Source organism: Serinus canaria, chromosome Z (assembly GCF_022539315.1).
Source record: "Serinus canaria isolate serCan28SL12 chromosome Z, serCan2020, whole genome shotgun sequence".
NCBI classification, from domain to species: Eukaryota; Metazoa; Chordata; class Aves; order Passeriformes; family Fringillidae; genus Serinus; species Serinus canaria.
In genome coordinates this window covers 5,472,630-5,495,179 of record NC_066343.1, presented here as the reverse complement: position 1 = coordinate 5,495,179, position 22,550 = coordinate 5,472,630, and the positions used below count along the sequence as shown (strand labels likewise).

At 39.0% G+C, this 22,550-nt stretch overlaps 1 protein-coding gene across 1 annotated transcript in view; it reads right to left on the bottom strand.

The window, feature by feature from the left end:
* Window positions 1-22,550, bottom strand: part of TRPM3 (transient receptor potential cation channel subfamily M member 3) — a 261,595-nt gene that overhangs the window by 4,859 nt on the left and 234,186 nt on the right. Inside the window, exons 20-24 of the mRNA XM_050986919.1 lie at window positions 21,088-21,339; window positions 15,878-16,052; window positions 6,735-6,885; window positions 5,992-6,191; window positions 4,710-4,842 (exon numbers count right to left, since the gene is read on the bottom strand). Of these exons, the coding sequence (XP_050842876.1) occupies window positions 4,710-4,842; window positions 5,992-6,191; window positions 6,735-6,885; window positions 15,878-16,052; window positions 21,088-21,339 (911 nt within the window). The remainder of the gene's footprint in view (window positions 1-4,709; window positions 4,843-5,991; window positions 6,192-6,734; window positions 6,886-15,877; window positions 16,053-21,087; window positions 21,340-22,550) is intronic.

The following is a 22,550-nucleotide window of genomic DNA, read 5'->3' as shown; positions in this document are numbered from 1 at the left end:
GGAACTGACAACACCACAACCACTCTTATTTGCACAGAGGGGAAGATTATGGCTAAGAATAGAATATTTGACAGCATTAATGCCCTGTTACCTAATGCTCAGAACTTTTTCTGGTAAAACACTGAATTCTGACTGCCTTGTGGTGATGAGCAACAGAATCTGCCCACAGAGAGGACAGGGAAGAGTGTGACTCAGCTCCCTACAGCAAGTCTCACATTCCTGGGAAATTCAGGCTTTTCCTGTGAAGTGTGTGAGTTTTGAAGGCACAAGCACAACAAATTAAGCGTGCAGCAGCAACTGTATTGCTATCATCAGTCTTCAGGAGACAAATGATCAAGTAATCACTGCTAAGAAATGAACGGGTAGCTTCAAGGAATCTCATTCTACTCATTATCATTTAGGCACCAGCCTGTGTCTAGTTCTACCAGCTTCTCCAGCGAAACAGATTAATGTTACTGCAAGTACAGGATGTAATTCCACAGTGAGAGCAGTTTATATGGGAAGCAGTTGAATTTTCACTCATGTTATTACTTATATGAACTGCTATTTTAGAAAAGAAATTATGCTTTTGAAATATTTATTAGCCAATAATTGAGTCCTTCACCCCACATTCAGGTCCTGTAAGAACTGCTTCAAGATGATGAACAGATAAAACATTGCAATTTTACGTCTGTCAGACATAAGGAAAAATTTTACTGGATTTCACTGGACAATGGAAGTTTAGATTACATCACAAAAAACCTTTCACCCCAGCAACAGTTATCAAGAATTGGAGTGAATTTATAACATTATTTAAAGCTAACCAGCTAATAATCTGGTTGTGGTCTTGCTGGTTTGTTGTTGTTGCTGCTATTTTTGGCTTGATTTGTTTTTTCTTTCCTGCCTTGACAGCTGTACACAAGTGAAATGTTTTTTAATGCAAACATAGCCAGTTGGTCTCTCAGTGGAACTGTCCTCAGTGAGGTAAGTTTTGCATCCTGCATTCACTGGAGGCCTATGCAATGCTGCTGAACACAACCAGGGGAACCTAGAATAGTACCTGGCTGCTAGGTGTTCCTGTATTTTGTTCTGCCTTCCCCAAATGTGATCTAGCAGCTACTGTCAGTGGCCCAGAGCGTCAGACACGGCGAAGAGAGACTTTTGAGTTACGTGTTCCTTGGTTGCTATGGAACTGATGACAAGTGTGATTGCATTGATAGGGTGGAAAATTTATAGGGAAATGTAACAAGGTAAGCACAGAGCAGCCTGGGTTTGGAAACCACGGGTAACCAGAGATGTGCATGGGTAACTGGAAAATGCATACACGTGCTTGCACTTCATGAGCCCTGCCTATAGAATTTTATTCACAAAAAGAAATCTTGAAAGATGATGGTCTCCTCCAACCCCAAAGATACTAACTTAGTCACCCTTAGAGATATATATATAAAAATAAAAAAATTTATATATTATATAGAAAATATTATTGATAATTATAATAATTAAATATTGTCATAATATTCAATATTATAATAATTGTATATATTGCATATGGCTATTTCAGAAATTTTAACAAATATTTATTCTATTATGATATTCTCTTGTGTTAATTTGATGTTCAGTTCTGTAATCATTCATCCTACAAAACAGCACCATGTTCTGGGAGTGAGCATATCAGAAACATGATAAAATCACATCGGCCAAACACTGTGGATATAGGAGGATATGGTCTGGAGAGATACAGCCCTGATCTGGTCCTTGAAATATCTTAAATAAGTGAATTTTTCTATTTTCCCATATTCTTGGGAAAATGTTCCTGCACTCAGTGAATGGACAGCTTGACTAGTATTTCCTTTAGGAATAGTTTTGAATTAAAACACAGTTCTAAAATAAGAATGCCCAAGTTTTGCTTTGGTTTTTTTTTTCTCCATGGGTATTCAGGAGCAAGTATAAACCTTTTAGCAAATCTTACAATATCCATTTATGATGCCTCCTTCAGACCTGTGCTTTTCCTTGCAGCAAGATTCAATGTATTAGAAAGTGTATTATTCAATGTGTTATTCAATGAATTAGAAAGTGCCAAGCCATGCTAACGGAATGAGAGGAGAAAAAGAGGATGATACATGTAAAACATGCATCAAGGTGTGCTGCTGAAACTCAAAAATTTCTAATAGTGAAGCAAACATGGACTTTACCAGGACAATATTCAATAACGAGGGGAGAACTCAGAACCTGACCAAGAATTTATATTACTTGCAGTAAGACTTTTTAATTATGGTTTAGGAGATGATGACTTTTGCTGGCATTCATTTTGGTTTCTTTATTTTTAACCTTTGCACATTAGTTCATCAATAATTTATTTAAAATAATTCTTTAATGGGAGTAAGGAACTCTTTTCAGAGTTAGACCTCTTAATTGAATGGTAGAATTAGGTTCACAAGTCTCTTTGTTGACGTAGGTCCATTTCTAAGACATCAGTCATATTTCAAAACCCTTTTCTAAGACATCACTCATACTTCAAAATCCTTTCCAAAAGCCACAAAGACTGTTGACATGAAAGTAATTTACAAAGATACCACTGAGCTTGTGACAGGTGATTGTGGAATGGTTGTATTTAAATAAAACACAGACAGCAGTTTCCAAGCCTGCAACAGGGTGCTTTGCCTGACATCTTTTGGTAAAGCAGTGCTGATGCAAGCAGCCAGCCAGTTTTCCCAGGTGCAATGGTTTTTCCTGGCTAAGGAAGTTGGGTTGTCATGGCTGCATTCCCACTGGAGCCTAAAACCACTTAACTCTTTATGACCACAGAGAGATGCCAGCAGAGTCACAGACCTTTCCTGCTGTCATTTTTCATGTCTGGGTGGGCCTGGTAGGGTCAGTCCTTTTTACCAGCACAAAGATATTTCTGCACTTGAGCCTGCCAGCTCTGAAATCAAGATAATAGCTATGTCATCATCCACACAGATGCTGTACGTGTAATTGCACTGCAGATTATAAAGTGCTGTACTAATGGATACCACAGAGTACCAAAGATGACATAATAGTATTTGCTCTAACCAGCTTATCTGCTTTTCAAATACTGTTATGTTGTGACCCTGCTCCTTTTGAAAGCAACATGATGCTTTGCACAGAGTATGAAAGAGTTGAGACCTGTTCACAGAGAACAAATGTCCTGGGTTATTGAAGTGATTGTTTCAGCGACTTCATGCCAGATCAAGAAAAAGAGTGCAGTCTTTTTTGATCATATTCCACATATCTTTGTTCTGGTCAGGATGCAATACCGTGATCAGAAAGGAAGATTCTCCACAAAAGGGTGTGATTCTTCCACTGCAATGAAGTGAATTTGTCCAACTCAGCTTTCCTCACAGGTCTTCAGGAGATTCACCATGCATGCTTTGTTAAATGCATTCGAGGGAAACGCCTTACAGCCTTGTACTGCTTCATATTTTCCCACTTAGTCCATAATTTCATTTGATATGTATCAGTAACCTGATGCTACTTCCATATGCTTATGTGAAATCCCAGATATTGGGCTTCTGTAGCAGAGCATCTCACCCCCCACATCTGTTGTTTGCTAGCCAGTCAGATGACTCAAACAGGACAAGCTGTCTTGTATTTCAGGGGCTATGATCTTGAATAATCACTAAGTGATTTTGGTGCCATGGTCACTGGTTTAGCATCTCCCAACTGCCAATAAAAATCTTAGAGGTCTGGCAAGACAGACTGCATTTCTGACTGACAGCCACACACTTTAGAACTATAAAAGCCACACAAAACCTTCACAAAGCAGAAATCTTGTATACATTTTCCTGGAAATGTGTGAAGTTTCTGCTGTTAGTAGGAACCTACTTTGTGGTTACTCCCCAGGGGTTAAGTGAAGGTATTTGTGTCCATTATCATCACTTTGGTGGTAAGTTGCATTTGACTCCTGATCAATACTCTTTCTTTTGCTAGCTTTAATATAGGTACCTTGATATACTGTTCTGTTTCATGCTGTAATCCACTAGTAGTTATTTTAGTTATATACTGTGGAGTAACTAATTCTGATTAAGATTTTTCATCTGTTATCTTTTGTCTGTTTAATAAATAATTAATTTTGATATAAATTTATCTGATTTGCCATCATTACAACTTGCCAGACAAAGCGATTCCTTGTGCCCTGAAATTCTGTTTTAAGAACTGAAATAAAAGCGTAATTTGTGCCTCTCACTGCATCAGTTATACTTTAATACAACTGGCTAAAAGATCCCTTTTACAAAGCTTATCATACAATGATGTGGGTTGGAAGGGACCTTAAAGATCATTCAGTTACAACCCTCCTGCCAAGGGCAGGGACACCTTCCTCTGGACCAGGTTCCTCAGAGCCACACCTAGCCCAGCCTTGAACACATGTGCTCTAGCAAAAAAAAACCCAAACCAAACCAAACCAAACCAAACCAAACCAAACCAAACCAAACCAAACCAAACCAAACAAAAAAAAACCCAAAAACCCACACTCAAAAACCACAAAAAACAACAAAAAACCCAACCACCAAACAAAAAAAAACACCCCACCAAAAAAAAAAAAAAAAAAAACAGAAAAAGAGAAAATAAACTCATCACATTTTATCACTTTACTTTTTAATTAAGACTTACCAAAACTACTTCATTTCCTTTTACAAGAAAAAAAGAAAGAGTGAGGCTGATGACAGAAACACATTTCCAGATCAACTAATGAGAACAAAAAAGTGCACCTTTCTGAAGTGACACGGATTCTTTCATCATTGGAGGAATTGAATCTGTCATCCTTTTCTCTGAAATACTCTTCTATGCACTGCTCTTCAAAATCATGGACTTTTTTCAATTCATCCTCAGTTATGAAAAGTTCTGTGGAAAAAAATTGAGAAATAAGAATTTGGCAAATATTAACACGTGAACTAACTGCATTCTTACTTGTGAAACTCATGGACTTAACTTTTTTAAGCAAGTATGTGGCATTTTGGTATGAAATCAGATAGATGCTGTTAATTGCTGAATTAATGGCTTTAGCTATATATGATTCTGTAGACAGAAGCACTGAAGCAGGCAAATGCTGAGCAAATGTGAATATTGTTTTGATTACATGAGGTCTGAACACAGCTGCTGGTCAGGTCCTGGACAGATGGTGAAAGCCAAAGCCCACCTGTAACCTAGCAGACATGTAATGAGATTAGCAGACTGCTAGGAAGGAGTCTTAGCATACAGGGGTCTGTCTGACGTGGCCAGAGCTGACATCTGCAGGCAGCAGTGTGAAGGGAGAGGGAGGAGAGATGTCTGGTTGCATCTCCAGGGCCACAGGTGAGTCCCGCTCCCTCCTCACAGAGAAGTGGGCTGTGGCATGGGTTAATGCTGGGAAGAGATACCCATCCCTTAGCCCCCTGTCTCTGGCATGTATGTTGGGCATATCTAATTCTTCAAGGCATAATTCTGCCTTGAACAATTAGATAGAGAAGAGGAAAGTATTATCAAAATAATCTGACAAGTTTTCCATCATGGTTATAGGACTCCATTTAAGGCCTGTTGAGGGACTACTCCTCCAGTCTGAGTCAGAGTCAAGGAGAAACTATGTAAACAAAATTGCCTTTTACCATCTCTGATTTTATCGAGGCAAAAAGTGTGCTCAGAGGAAGTATGTGCTGTTTGCCTTGTATTTTTAAAAATTAAGCTGGAACTGTGATGGAGTGAGAAGAATTGCAGCGATAACAGACCTCTAGTAACAGCAAAACAAACCTCTTTGCAAAACAAACCTCTTTGCTTTGAAGGAACAAACAACCCCAAATAGTTCCAGGAAAACACAGCCTCCTAAACATTGCAAAGAGAATGAAGAGTTGGGCAAATCAGGTAAAACTAACTTATTCAGGCAAGGTTTTTGCAAGTGAGTGTTTTTACTTTGCTAGGAAGGATATCAAGGTGCTGGGCTTTGACTTCATGCATTTCAAACACTAGACATCATGAAAGGCATTGGAAAGTCCCCTTTGTGCATTATCTGAGTCTTACTCAGTCCATAGTCTCTCTCATCGGGGTCGCTTTCATGCTTCCTCCATCTGCAGCAGAGGTGTTGAAATATCATTGTCATGTGGCTGAAAATGATCAGAGGTGGTGGGAGAACAGGTCTTTCATGGAATGTCATGATGAGCTGGTACCTCTGAAACTTCCAAACTTGGTTCGATATAGATTTGACTTCAAAAAATGTGTTGCTAGAAGGCAAGAAGAGGAAAATAACATCAGACTGAAAATGGGTTTGGGTGCTTTGCCAAAGATGATGTGACAGCATCATAGCTAGACACGTTTCAATAACACTTGGAAATGCTTCCTTGTCACAAGAATAGGAAGCAGAACAAAAGAGGAAGTTTTTGCCTGAGCAAATCATGGCGAAAATCAGCCTTTTTGAAGTATCTTAGGACTGTAAATGTCTGTGCTGTACAACCCCTGAGTCTTACAACATCCCATTGAGATGGGGAAGTATTTTTACTCTTATTTTCCCTATTGGGAATGAATGATGCCATAACTGAGCCTTATTTGGCTTCTTTGCCCTGGTTCCCATTAGGTGTCTGTCCTTGGAAATGAGCACAATTTGAAAAACTTGGCATTTCCCTTGCTTCCTGGAGACAAGCCTCTTTCCATCTCCACCTTACATCCCAGGAAAATGTCTCTCAGCCAGAGCCAAAGCTCAGCAGCCTTTGTAGGCTGTGAACAATATGCGTCCTCCCCAAGTCTGTATTTTGCAATGTGTCACTCACTTGAAAACCGCAATAAGGAGATTCACCAAAAGGATGTTTGCTACCAAGAGGTAGCAGGCCATGATGGCAGGAACGATCCATGCTCCTGTCTTGCAGGGAGGTAGCTGGATTATTTTGCCATCTTCTCTGGTTTCGTTTTGACCGCAAGGTGCTGGGAACAAAATTTAGAAACGAAAAAAAAAAAGCAAAATGGGAATGAATCTTTTTTTTCAGTAGTTTTTGCAGAAATATTTAAATATTTATGATGGCCTGCCTGCCAAAGCATTATCTTCCAAATAACAATGGCTTTGACATTCTCCCCTCAGAAGTTTATGCTTGGTATCACAGATTTTACAAGCTGCAGTTCTTGTTATTGTGTGTTACGTGCTGTGGGTATCAAGATATTTCTCTCAGGACACGTGCCTGGTGCAAGTAAGCTGCCTGTTTGCAGACATAAGACAAAATGATATGGTAGTCTGATGGCAATTAATGGCTGTGAAAATTAAATTATTGAATTGCGTAATCCTGCAAAAAAGCTTGCATATTATTTCTTTAACAGTGAAAACCTTGTATTTTTATTGATTGAGAGGGATGAGATAAATAAGGAAAAGGAAGTCCACGAAAGTAAATGAAAGAGTAAACCTTTATTGCTGCGCACTGCACTGTCTCAAACCCCACTAGGACACACTCATGATGACTTTCTGCTATTAAGGACTCTTGACTGCATGCCTAGAAACAGTGGGGGAGATTATCAAGTCTTTACTGAACCAGGTACAGGGACATGTATGCAGCAGAGATGCCACCTGTTTCTTCCGCAAATACATTGGAATCAAAATGTTTTCAGTATTCATGTTGTAGAACTAAAGCGAGGGGAGAGAAAACATGGTGAAACAGTTTTCCCTGCTTGTGTTTTAATATGTCTTCACGTGCAGTGATGGACAATCTTCATCTGCCAGCATGGGTTCAGTTTGTGTCTCTGTAGCTTCAGTCCTGGTGGTTCTATGTATCTCCTTAATCAGCTCTTCAAGAAAAGAATGGAAGCAGCAGCTTACATATACAAGCCACTTTAGTAGATTTTGCACAGCACTGCAGCTAGCTTCCCCTCATCTCCATCAAAAAGAAGTTTAAGCAAGGGATTTCCAAAGTGCTCAGCCCCGGCTCAGTTCCTAGTGATATCAGTGGAGGTTTTGTATTGACTCCATGGAAAATGAGGTTTGATGATGCCATATGTATAATTTCATTGTATGGCAACAAATCCACCATTTCCAGTACCAACCATTGCATCTTTTCAGAAACGTTTTCTGAACTTGGTTCACTGAGCTTGACATTCACTTGTGGATGTCTGTACTGGCCATCATATTACATTATGTGTGATTTGGTACTTGGGCACTGCACATAGATACCAGCCTATTACACACAGAAATATTGTAGCCATATGTGACATGAGACTACATGACCTCTCCAAAAATCTTCAACTCACTGAAAAAGAAATCCCAGAGTCAAATGCAAGCAACACTGCTTTTTTCACCAGCAGCTCCATTGTGTTTAGGCACATGGTGTTACCAGTCCTTCCTCTTTGCAAAACCACATTTTGTCACTGGAGCAGGCTGAGACAATGCAATTCTTCATTTCTCAGTAAACATCACTTTGCAGATAATTTTAAGGCAGGGCTATTTCCACACTGCTCCAAGCTGTGGTTTCATTTAGACATTCAAAGGTCTGAGGTTCTGGGAGTGTGGGGCTCTCTGCTCTTGGCCTTCACCCAGCAGAAACTGCACCATTCTTTACCTCCTGCTATCAGCACTCAATGAGAAACTTACTCTCTGTGTGTAAACATTAGCTTGCTCATATATTGACTCAGAGGTACAAAGTCCAATCCAACAAAGCACCAAAACCCATTGTGATTTCACCAGAGATGGAACAATCACAGTATCTGAAACCTGTTGTCATTTTTTGTGCTGAAAACAGAAGAAATTATATCTTTCCAAGTAATGAGAAGGATTTTGAAAAGCATTTTTCAAACCTTAGATAAATGAGATCAAAACTCAGCTCCAACTCTGGTTCCAACTCTATTATCCCATTTTTTTCCCCTAAAATACATAGAATTTAATCTAGAAAAAAAAAAGTTAAAAAGACAAGAGATATTTCTCCAGCTCTACTTGCTTTCAAGTGGGTAATCTCTGTTGGTTTATGCCACTCAGTGATGGCCAAATTAGATTTCTTATGCAGACATGTTCCCACAGTCAATTCTATATACCCATTGTGGTTCAGCTTGTCCTGAAGCTTTGCAGGTTTTCTCTTTTGCATATTTTTTTGTGGGTGCAGTTTTTAAATAACACGGGAATACTCATTTCTTGCCTTACTAATGGAGAGTTAAGCCACCACTTAATTTTCACATCTTCATCTGCAGGAGAATGATGTGTATGATATGTATGCAAAAATGCAGAAGTCTGTGTTACATGGCATGTCATCGAACATCTACTGCCATATTTAAATGATGACATTTATTTTCAAAGATTTTTTTTCCCCCACTATTAATTAAAGATGTTCACTCTGCCTCAACCCTGAGGAATCTGCACCGCCTTTGATGTGTAACATAATTCAAAAATATTAATTATTTTTGGAGAAATTTTTGTAATATGTGCATTAATATATTGTAATATGTTTCAAAGCACAATATTAACATGTGTGCAAACTTGACTCATCTGTTTAACATTACAGCCTTGCTCTAATACAAACCACAGAATACTTAATTCTAGTGACATGCTTTAATAAAGAAGAAAATTCTGGAAGCATAATGATATGCCAATCTCAGGTAACTGAAAAAGCCAACAGCTCTGATACCTACAGGCCATTGGATAAAGTTCAGACACTATGTCCTGAACTTGAGGTTTAGAAAACAGTAAATGGTTGGAGTTTTAATTTCAATTATATTAATTAACTTCACAAAGCTTTCAAACATTGCCTCATGACACCTGCAGATGTACATACTTTTTGCATCCCTTGTTTCCTCTTTCACAATCTATTTCCATGCTTATTTTTCCTTCCTGACTCCCATTTACAGTTTCCTGCTGGGCCTTCCTTGCTACATACCTAACCCTTCCTCTTTCCTGTCCAGGGAATAGTTGCAAAAAACCCCAAAGCCATTCAAGCTCCTGTGGATTTCAGGCCCAACGTGGAGCCAGAGCTCAGGAAGAATTAGTTTCCCTGCTGTAATTACTGTCAGGACAAGGGCACTGTTCACTTTTACTGTGTGTTGGGTAGAGGGGTTGGCAAAGGATGCTGGTGAGTTTCTGCATCATGACTCTTCCCCCAGCTGCACCCTTCCAGAGCAGGTGTGGGAAATAATGAAGAGACAAAAGTGCACAACTGAACACCTCTGCCGCTGAATAGCTTTTTGCCTTTGATGAAAACTTCTCCTATAAAAATGGATACCACTTTTACAATGCAAACTGATTTGTTTGAAATCACAGTAAACTGAGGGATGATTTCCTATGTTCACAATTCTAAATAAAGTGGAAACAAATAAGTGCAACCATATAACAAAAATGAATTTTTTTAAAAATTCAAGTCTGGTTATTTTTAATGCTATTTTTAAACTTTCATCATCCTATTTATGAGTATGTAGGCACCTTCCAATTTTCACCCACAATTAATGCAAAAAATGTGAAAGTATTTTATAATTTCTGAACCAAATGTCTCAGCAGCCTTACCAGCTTACCAGGCTGTAAATATTGAAACCCACTGCCCCCCCTCCAAAAATATTAAGTGGCCTTCCTAAAGCTGTTCTCTTCTTCATTGCTGAGAAAATACTAAAACCTGCAAACTCTGAATTTCACAGAATTATCCTGTTCATCACTAGAAATATCCAGGGAGTTGAACAGTGTCTCCTTACTCCAAGGTTTCTTTAACTACAGCGTTCTGACCATGTTGCTTCTTGACACATGCCACATTAAATATGGCTTTCAAGGGTCTCTTCAATCTGCTGGTATTTTAATAATAATTTATAGTAAATCCCTATATTTTTCTTATTCACTCTAGAGGTTTTGTCCTCCTCCTACTCTCCTCCTTCCCCCATTAAAAATAGCCAACCAAACAGAACCTGAATTACAACATCAGGAGTGCTAGTTATGGGAATACTGCTGCAATCCAGCCCAGAGTGACTTTCAAAATTGTTTGTAGCCTGTGCAAAAATCTTATCCACTACCTTTGTCTAACAACATTAAAAGTATTGCCACAGGTATGATATATTCTGTTTTGTACAGAGCTGTTCTGCTTGTTCTAATTCCAGAATGATCCATGCAAATGACAGGCCAAGTAGGAAGCTCCTATTGAGTCATGAAAAGCATGCAGCCTGTAAGGTCATAAAGAGTTTAGTACATAATTTTCATTTGTACTAAGAAATTGTCAAGAATTATAAAACTTAAACAGATCTAACAGATTAATAAATTTAAAGAACGTTTTAAAAATTTTTCGTAGTAATTATAGTTTCCCTCTGAAGATCATTGAATAGTTAAAACCTGTGTATAAGGGTCTCTTGTCTTCTGGAATGATTGCATTCTGGTTACTTGATATTCCTCTAATACAATTGAAAGAGGTCCCATCTTTTCCTCTTAAACTAGGCAGGTTTTTCCGAAACAGAAATAGACACAAGAAACAAACGTGATTCAGGCTGATCTTCAGATTCCAGATGGCACGTGAAATACTGTCAGCTGGTAAGAAAATCCAGATGGAAATCCAACCTGTGAGACACCAGGAAAATCTGAAAAACTTCCCAGAAGCCATGTTGACTAACAGCAGGTTCAGTTGCTTAGCCTTCTGAATACAGGAAAATGTGAGCTCTGATGTTCATTTTCTACAGATAACTGCCATTTCCCAAGCTGGCATTTATTCCCTCTACCTACATGTTTTTTACCAACAAACTCACATTTCCACTTCAGTATCTCTTATATCCTTCTGTATCCATAGGATTCTGGAGGGGCGGATAGTTTTGTGAGGTGAAAACAAAGTTCCTCACAGGTGAGAACTGTCCCGTGAATGTTCCTGGCTAAAATGGCCAGCACAAGTGCCAATGTGTGGTGAACTGAGGGAGAGATTTTACAGTGCTTGTGAGAAATCTGCTTCTGGACAGGCATTCACTGAAGCATTTACATGGCTGGCTGCTGCTCCATGGACCCCATGGGGCAGCGCAAGGCACAGATGGATTAGGAAAGACAGCCCCAAAGTGAGACAGTTGCGCGTGCCATCACCATCTCTCTGATTCAGATTCTCCTTCCTCCCCCAGCTATCAGTGGATAATAATATATCTTTACTCAACTACATAATTGATTTCAGTCTAATTTTTTTCAATTTATCAAGCTCTTATTCCTTTCCTGAAATATATTAATTTTTAATTTCCTGATCTTTAAATAATTTATAAATTTGATTAGCTTAAATCCTACTTTTAATTCTAAGGTCTAAGCTTTTATCTGAATCCCAATAGTTGGTAATTAGAGTTTTCTAGGCCCAAGTCAAAACTCAATAGCTCAAGGTGGTTTCACTTGGACTGGTTGGACTTTTCCATGAAGTATACTATAGCAGCTTGACTACTCCTTGATCTTTACATACTTCCAAAGACTGTTTCATGTAATTGCTAAAACTTCCCAAGTAGACAACATGGTATGTGAAACCTTCTGTCTGTGCCAAATCAGCTGCATAGAATGAGCTGAACATCTGCATGCAGTCGTGGGAAATATATGGTCTAATTAATTGTAATTGCACCTCCTTCGTTTATAGATCATATTCTACTCATTTCCTGCTCAAACACCTAGAGGAAGACCATTATGATTGCACTGTAAATTCTGTCTTTTCTAGTTCCCCATTCCCCCAGCCATGTGGAGCTGGGCTGGGGACTAAATGGGTAGCTGGGAATGAAAGAGCACCAGGAGTCCAGCATGTCCCCACTGCCAGCACGGTCACTCTTCCTTGTGCTACTGTCTGTGGCTCCTCCCTCAGCATGTTTTAGGCATGTCCAGTGGTTCTCACTTCTCACACTCTCTTCACCCAAGAATCACTGGAGCTGACCATTCTAGTTCTACACCTTTTCATACGGAGCACCTGTTGAATAAGACAAAACTTTTAGGTTTTTTTAGTGGTCATATCATGATGAACCATCAGTCAGACAGGAGCTACTTAGAGAGTGGTTTTGCTGGTTGTGTTGACTCAACCTGAAAATCTGAACACAAAGCTAAAAGATTTACTTTCCTTCCGCCCCACTTTACATCTGATCCTTAGTCAGAAGTTTGTAGGTTTGTAACAGTTACGGATGTCACTGATAATAAACACGACCACCGAATAATGTGTTCATAATCCCAGAAGTGAGGATATAATCTGTCCTCACTTTTGAGTTGAAGATGAGATCACATACCAACAGGACACTAACACATACTTCAGCTCACATATTTTTCCGTAAAAAATGATATGACTACAGAAACTATGAGTAAAAAATGTAAATAAACACTGTTCTAGAGCATGACACTTAGAAGTGCATTGAAATAAAAATCAGAGTAGACCCACTGGATGAAAAGGCTGCCAGCTGATGAGATGGATTCAGACATTGTACCTGGTCAGCCTTAATGGCATGTCTCTCAAATAAAATAAAAATAATTATAAATAGATGAAACCAATTTTACTTTAAAAAAATACATTACAGATGTTAGAGTAGCCTACTTTTTTGTACATTTCTCAGATACCAGGATTGATTTCCAGGAGAGTGTTTCAAATAAACATGCTTTTCCATTATCAGCACTTATTCTGAAACCCAAGCTTCAGTATAATAGTGTAGCAATATTAAACACCAAAATATAAACAAAATCACAAAGCAACCCCTTTTTTTTTGTTAAAATAGTACTGATTTAAAAAAGAATGTGCTCTAAACCATGAAGTTAAATTGCAGTTTAGATGTAGCATAACAATTTTAGAACACACTTATCTTATTTGAGAAAGTACAAACACTTTAACATGGGTACAGTGGCTGATTTAGCTTAGAACAATGTGGAAAATATAAATAACAGCAAATATTTAAATAGTGAAAAAATGAGAGTATGCTAGCAAAACCTTCTGGGTGTCCACTGGGTCATTTTGATTGCGTAACAACATCACCAACTATTGCTCATGCTGCCAGTCTGTTCCACAGACAACATTTTTGAGACAACTGAGCATCAGACAGACATGACATAGGGCATAATTTGTTCTGGAAGAGTGGCAGTTTCTAATTCCCTGCATCATCTTTCTCTCAGGAAGGAGGAAGTAGGTGCTGCATTTCATTTTGACATCATCACTTTTGCTGCAACTCCAAATTTCCTTGACACAGGCAGAAAAACAATATGTCCATATTTAAAGCTGGAGTATAGGCCACCAGGAACTTTGCTTTCCCTGAGCTTCAGAAATAATTACTATGCATATTTTTTTATTATTTGAATGTTGTGCATCTAAATAACACAAATCCTCATGCAAGGGTGTGCAGCTGGCCACCCTCTTTTCATACTTAACACCTTTCATTTTCTTACATGTATGGGTTCTAAACTGTAATCAGCCCTTCATTTTAAAAAAACAACAAGAACACTTTATTCAGCTAATTGCCACGTTTGTTGCACTATGGTAGTTACTTAGTACAATATCAATAAATGGCCACTTGTAGAGGGACAGACAATATTCTGCTTGTAGAAGGAAGTATTATTGTAATGGTACAAACCTTCATCCCTCTAAAATATGCTTTCAGAGCAAAACAAAGTTTTATATCCCCAACTATTACACCTTTGGAATAATTGAATTTTTGAAATAAAAGAGAAGGGAAAAGGATTAAAATGAGGGAATTGGATAAAAAGTGAAACATACTGAGAAATTTTGTGATTGTAGGTATTTGCTTATTTCATTGCTGCTTTTGAAACCAAGTAGGGAAGCAAAGATAAAAAGGAGGTTTTATCTGTATCCAGAATAATGATTCTGTGCTAGCCAGGAAGGACAAGTTAACATGAAACTGCTGAAATATCTGCCATGGGATATGTATACTGAAACTATATTCAACTGGGAGCATTATTTGTGATATAGATGCATTTACTACTTCAAATCAGATCAGGAAAAAAATATATTTTTTTTTGTTCAAACTTTGTCAGAACTGAACAAACAGCAAAAAAATTTTGAAAATACTGTCCTTTCCTAAGATGTTCCATAGAACAAAATGAAATATCCCAAACAGAACTTTAATGGAAGCCATCTGCCACTGGAAAAGCTACTGACTTCCAAATGCTGCCAAGACTTACATGTAGTTAAGTAGGAATGATGAGCATCAGTTACGTGACAGTAGTCACAAAAGATGACATTGTTTGTGATTCTTGGTTTGGTCATCTACTGCATCTTTTCTCATGACCAGCTCTCTCATTTGGTGGTAATGCAATGACTGGGACCACAAGATTTAATCTAAACAAAAACCCAGCATTTTCCTGATCCCCTATCTGATGAATCCTGAGGAGACAGTATATTTAATACTGGCTCTTTCCTTTTTGCATTGGTTTGAGAGCAGTCTTGCCTTCTAAAAATAAATGCAGTAATCTTCTAAAAATGGATCTAATTATTAGACCCAAAGAACTGCATCACAGGGTTTAGCTTGAATGCGGTACTTAGAAGGTAACAGAGAAGAGAAAACTCATTGGATTAGATCCCCATGAAATAAAGGAGCTGAAAAGTCTAACCTCTAATTATTAGACACAATGATCAATATGAAGTTAGATAAAAAGTATTTAGGTCTAAAAATAAACCAAGGGATGAGGAAGAAATAAGTGACCTTTTGTGTCCCAGGTATATGACGAAATTCATGTTGGATACCTGGAAGGGGATTCTCTTGCCACCAAACTGGTAAAAAGGACACATTTGTAACCTTCTCTATGTGCATGATAATTCAGCATTACAGATTTCCAGTTAAATGATTGCAAAGTGATGCCAGAAACATGTTCTGAAACTGACACCCCAATACTAGCTGAAAAAATACTTTTGCAACCATTCTCTGTGTTGGAGAAGTTCCTCTATCCAGAGCCATTTATTGAGCAAACACACATGATCTAATAGGACATCACCTGATCAAAGCTGGATACCTGACTTTGGAGTATGAGAATCATAAACTTGCTTACGGTCTATCTGGTCTGCAAACACTTCCCCATAGATCATCCAGTAAGGCATGTAAAAAATGTTTTTCGCCAGCTTCCATGAAGGCTCCTCATTGGGGAAGAGAATTGCCTGTCTTGCCACACCAAAGCTCATCAGAACCACCAACATGATGATGACAAAGTACATCATGTCTATCATCTGAATGTAATGACAGGAAAAAGGAGAGAAAAAGAGAGAGAAGGACAAGAATTAGAGGAACTTATTTGTCCATATTCCTATTATTATGAGCTGTAAAAAAAGAAAAAAGTCTGTGAATCTTAGAAACAGAATTTTCAGAAACAAATTTTCAAAAGCTGCTCTCATTGACACATAAAAAAAATTATTATTCAAAGAAGTGAAGTGGTATTATTGTGTCCTTGGTTTTACCCAGTGTCCCTTCCAAGAACAATTCAAATGTTATGAAGAGGCTTGAAAATACAAAGTACCATCTGGTCACCCCAGTTGCCTCCACTAGAATATATGGGTTCACTGGAATCAGCAGCCTGGTCTGGGCAAGGGTCGTGAGATGATGTTTATAGGCTCCACGTGGCACCTGCACCTAAGCAAAAGGACTGACATGGATAATTTTATTCACTGGTAGTCATCATCTCGGAGCAAAGGGAGCTGCAGCTAACATACGGAGGAACGGGTGGCAGAACAGCCTGTCTCTGCAACAGAAGGGACACCACGGTGGTACCCAGTGAGAAGGGAAAGCTGTGATACTGGCTGGGCTAAAAATCCACTTGGTGGGGGAGTCTGACAAATGCCACATTAACAAAACCCAATCAGATAACAGGCAGTGAACTCTGCTCTTCTCCACTGTTGAGGGCCTCATTCGCATATGCCCAAGATTAACTAGTGTTTGCAAACAGTGCCCACCCATTCAAAATGTTCCTGAAAGACCTGGGACAGCAATCCTGCAAGACGCTGAATAGATCTGAAGATTAGAAGAAGCGCTGTTCTAGAAAAGGCCCTCAGGGGAGCAGAACAATGGGCTTCAGGCAGGTACAGCAGAGACTACCCAAAGTGAATGTTGAAAAAAATGGGAGTCATGTAAAGTCCCTGGTAAGATCCCCTTAAAACTTGCCAGGTCTTCATAATTGTTACTACTGAGCTGTTTTTCACACTTCTGGACATAACTTTTGTCTCTAGCCGAAACTCAAGTTAAGAATCCTCTAAACCTTATGAGTTTTATTCCCTCCAGTCTCTGCATTTTCTGGCTCAGCTGAGTTCAGCCCTCCCTGCAAGGGAGGTGTGAAACCAACCTGCACCTCAGCTGGTGGCCTTATGGCTCCACAGGGCACCTGCTGCAGCCCAAGGGCAGGAGCTACTGGAAGAGGGACCTGCTTGCAGCAGATGGATCTGGTACTGCTGCAGGGGTTCTTCAGTTTTAGAGCAACCTGAGGTCAAAGCATCACTGGGAAAGTATGTACCAGAGAAAAGAGGGTAGCAAAAAGAAAAAGGTATGCTCGTGTTAAGAGAGAAAGGCTCTAGGAGAAAGGCACCAGCGGAGCAGGGGTCAGATGAAAAAGAATCAGGAAGATAGACAGAAGGAACCAAGGACAAGTGAAAAAAAAGCAGGGGAAAACAAAAGTGTTGAGGTTCATAAAAATAGCAGGATAGAAAGAATATAACCTTGGGGACATGAGAGAGGAAAAGAAATGCTTTAAATAATTAAAACCCAGTGAAGTCAACCATCAACATTCCTATTTAACTCAGTGCATTAATCTCTCAAAAAAATTCCTTAAAGAATATTATTATATTCCTTTAAGAAGAGAAATTCCAGATCATTGTACTTCAAAAAGCATCCTGAAATGGGAAAGCTGAATAATTATATCTAGTTCTCACTGCTTTAGAGAAGAAACCTAGAGATGAAACCTGATTCCTCCTTTCTTGTCTGATCAAACTTTGTTTCAGATGGCAGTATATAACTTGATATGATGTAATGCAATAACTATTTAAAATCAGTATTTTGAGGGCAATTTAAGATAATGTCTTAAATGTTTCAAGTGGTTTTGATCAGGAGTCACATGGGTGTGACCTCATGTTGCAAGAAATAAAATTTTTAGGGCTGTTCTCTATACAACATAAACATTACTTTTCTCCTCCTTCAGTTGGCTACCTTCTAAAAATCTCAGTAACTTCCCTGAAATGCAATGAAATATATGGACAAATTTCCACTGATTTTAATGAGCATTTTATCAGGTCCTTTGGCCTGTCATGTCAAATTAAAATTGCTGTTTTAGCAAGACAATGGCTATTTCAATCATTCTAAAGAACTCATCAATTACCTGTTGAAAAAAGTGTTAAACCACAATTTTTTTGGGGTACAATTTCATAAAGAAGCTGGCTGTATTTCAATTTTTGTATTTGCAGAAATGCTAAAAAAATGCAGATATTTCCACACATTAAAGGAACTGATATGCCTCTGACTCTCTCTTGAGATTCCACACATTTAATTTAATTTCATTCCAGAAATTTCCTAAAGGAAATTAGATCTATCACTGTGCAGAAATCAGAAAAGCAGAAGCATATTCTGTTAGTGAAATCAGTAGATAATAATAAACTTGGCCATTCAGTTTCCTCCTTGTATCTTTGCTTTAACCTATTGCTTTTAAACTGCTCAAGCCCATTCCTGCTTCTTGCCTGATTTCCCTTGCATTTGTTCAGAGTGGCCAGAGGTAAAACTTATTGCAGCTATTTCATTGACTGCCATGTAGAGGCAGGTGAAGAGAAATCTTCTTTTCCTTCTGCGTCTAAAACTTACAATAGAATCTCAAGAAAAGGTCTCAGCCCTTAAATATTGTCTGTTGAGGACCTCAGTAGTTGTGATGTGATTAGTCTGTAGAAATATGTATAATCAGCTTTATCTCCTTCACCATGCTGAGCTGAAACTTCAACGCCATTTGGAAGAATGTGAGGAGGTAGAGAGACACATGACTGAATCACAAAAACACAAGAGAGCTCATGGAGCAGCCTAGAGTCAGCAGGTGCAGCTCCCAGGGAGGGCATGAGCTGGACATGAGTTGCACAAGAGGGTAAGCTGGTCAGAAAATAGATGTGCAAGGTTGATCTGTGTAACTCAAACTGGTTGTGCATTGCATGTGTGGGCAAAGGGGATTTGTTAGAGTGGCTGAAAGTGCAAGGAAAGTTGGACAAATGATGAAAACCAAGCAACAGGAAGGCACAAAATAGAAGAATTTGCCTCTTTTAACAGCTGCCCAGAGCTTCAGAACAATTTGGCTGCTGAATTCAACACCCTCTAAAGTAGATACTGAGCACACAGAAGCCAGAGATTTTTCTGCATTTGTTTTCCATAGAAAGTGGAGGAGGGTTTGACTTGTTGTACACATGTGAATGTGACAAAGGAAAGAAAATGCCAGTAATTACAATCACTTCCCTTCTGCATAATGTAGAAGAAAAATGAACCACTCTGTCCTGCTGGTGGAGTTGCGTTCTTACCAGCCACCTGTAACACTGACTGCTAGAAGCTGGCTGCACATGGCCCCTCTATTCCTGAACTGTTGCTCACACTGCCTGCGTTAGCACCACAGTTCTGAAACTTTAGGTCCATGTAGCTGTGAAAAATAAAGAAGAGCAGAGGGGTAGCTGTTTTTTCAGAACTTTTATACACTGCTTATTGTGTAAGCCCCAATGACCACCAGATCCACTGGCAGAAAGGGAGTCCAAATGTGGCAGGAAGGATAACTGCTAAGGCAGTGTTTTCTCTTTGATCTGCATTCCTTTCTCTGGTCCAGCTGTCTTTTTACAATAACCTCCAATAAGAACTGCTGAGGGGAGCTCTGCAAAACCTCATGCCAACCTCCTATAGGCCTTTCTTGGAGGAAGGGCACTTCAAAATCCCTTTTCCAGGACATAACAACTTGACTATCACTTTCATGTTTTCCTTAATCTCTCTCCCTGGCTTCTTTTCCACTAAGCTTCTCTTTCTTTGTCAAACCCAGCACTGTGGGCTTGCAGTAGAAAGCTGGTAAATTGAGGGGATAAGACAATGGTTCCCTGTTGGATAGGATGTGTAACTGCATGTATATTTTGCATTTCAGTTATATACCTGCTCACTGAGCCTGTTGTGACTAATGTAATACCAAGGAGATAATGTAGTCCATGCACTCATACATGTTCCCTTTTCTTATGATGGTGAGGATAGATGAAGCTTTTCTTTAAGGACGATTGTAAGATAAAAACAACAGACATCCTGTCTGGACTTGCTGATTATTCTCACATACCAAACAGATAGCAGCATTTCATCTAGAGGAGTTAATTTTAATTTTTTTTTACTTAAAGCAAGCTTCAAGCAGCTTTAATCTATTTAGAAAACCCCAAATCTTAAACCTCAAAATGCATGAAACAGACATGATTTATACAAGAAAAGCTGGACACTGTATGTGAAACATGAACACGCATATCAGCTACGTGTGCAGGGATATTCTGCACAAATATCAGGGATTTGTGCATGTGCATCTGTAAATCCAGCCATTTTTTTAAACTGAAACAAGCAAAATGCTGCTTAATTGCAACGCTTCAATGGAAACATGAAAATTGAAAATTGAAAAGTCAAAAGTCAAGCTTGTGAAAGCAAATGTCTCTTGATTCCTCATGCATGCATTTACTATTATACAAGCTGTTAATATTTCTGCTGTGGCACGTACAGTTGATGTGGCTAGATGTGGCTAGGGCACAGAGGTTGCACTTATGGAAAAGGATTTCTCATGTCACAAGGTGACACCTGAACTTCAGTGATGGAAGACCTTGTGGATGTGGGTCAGTCTTGACCCTAACCATTATAGCTTTGAACACACCATGACTATCACCATGCATTGAGAGTGTCAAGGCACTACACACCTGAACAATTTTTTCTTTACCTTAACAAACCACCTTCCTTTATAATCACCAATCTCCTTTGTACTTTCTGCAAGTGAGCCACACAGGGGTGTAGGGTGGCTCTGCTGTTGAAGAGTGATGTCAGAGAAAGAAAAACTATACATCATCTAACAGAACAGGAAAAATCTGATCCTTAGATCTGGAGGTTTTGATTCAATAAAGCACTGACTTCTAGCCTACATGAAACACTTATGTAAAAATCACACAGCTGGATCTGCAGCAATGCCACTGGCTAAGGACGCCGAGCCAAGAGCAGGCTGCCAAAGAGAAGAGGTTTGCCAGCCGCTCTTACCATTTTCCCGATCATCATGACGTAGGGCCCCAGGTACTTGTTCACGCCGAAGATGTCCAGCAGCCGGATGTACCAGTAGATGATGTTGACGCAGTAGATGACGCGGCCGTCGCTCCGGAGAGGAAGGTCTTGCAGGCGGAGAACCATCCCCACGGAGAACAGGAGGATAGCTATGAGGTCGGTAACATTCCAGTACTCCTGGAGCCAAACTTTGACTTTTTGCAGCAGTTTGCCAGGCTCTGACATGAGGATCTGAAGGACAGAGGAAAGGCAGAGGAGAGGAGCTGAGCTGTTTTAATATAGAGGTGAAGAAATCTGTAGTAAGCAGATAGACATATGTCACACAGGCCAAAAAAAAAAGCTGATAGATCCTTACCATCCAAATATCTCAAGTTATCATCTCAAATATCTCTCTGTTATTTTTCACTTGAAATCTTCAACCATTCTTAACATGTATCTATGTGCAAGATACTTTAAAGGACGAAGTGGACAAAGGACTCACCAAAAAAATCCTCGCCAAATCAGTAGAAATATGTGTATGTATTTCTGTTTTTCAAGGGTATAAACCCTACCTAGGGTCTTAGAACAGAGGGTAAAATACAGAAAGATTTTTTTCAATCAGAAAATTCTCATTTAAAGAAGCTATAGATTTACAGAAAGTAAATTTAAAATGTGCATCAAATGACCAAGAAATAATTAATAACCATAAAGCTCTGCATCAGAAATTTAATACAGAGAGATAACAGATGCTACTTGAGCCTGTTTTTGGAAATTAGGTTACACAGCCAAGAATAAAGGTCAGAAAAATAAATACTCTTACATTATGAGTTTATTGTCATTCTCCGAGCAAGATCACTTGTGTAGCTTGGTTGTTTTCCCAAACTACTGTTAAAACTATTATTCAAGTGATGTCCATGAATAAGTCCTACCTTTTAGTGAGTTGGTTTTAATTTTCTATATTTAGCCCAAGAACATTTGAACAAACTCACACAGTTCCTCAAAAAAGATGAATTTGTTTTTGGAACGAATTTTGGGCTCATCTGTGAACAATTCCAACACATCTGCTTAGAAACCAATTGTGACAAATGTTCCTGGTAAACTTTTGTGGAAATGTCACTTTGGGGTGAATGATCAGGGAAAACCAGGTCACGCAACTCCTGAGTGCAGCCTCCTACCTGCTGAGCCAGCAGTGCCTTGGCTCCATCAGAGTTGCAGAGTCCTTGTGTGGCTACTGCCACTGCTTTCCATGAGCCACACCCATGGGCCCCTCTAGCAGTGTCTTTTCCTTTGTTCTTTTTATTTATTATGTAACCATAATAATAAAATAAATTTATTTATTATGTTTATCATACAGTGTCAGAAACCTGTCTTTGAAGCCCAAGTCTGGCAAGCCCATTTTTAGTCTAGCCCTTCAGAGCACTGGCTTCAGGATCTACAAACATAACTGGAAACAGATTCAGCCC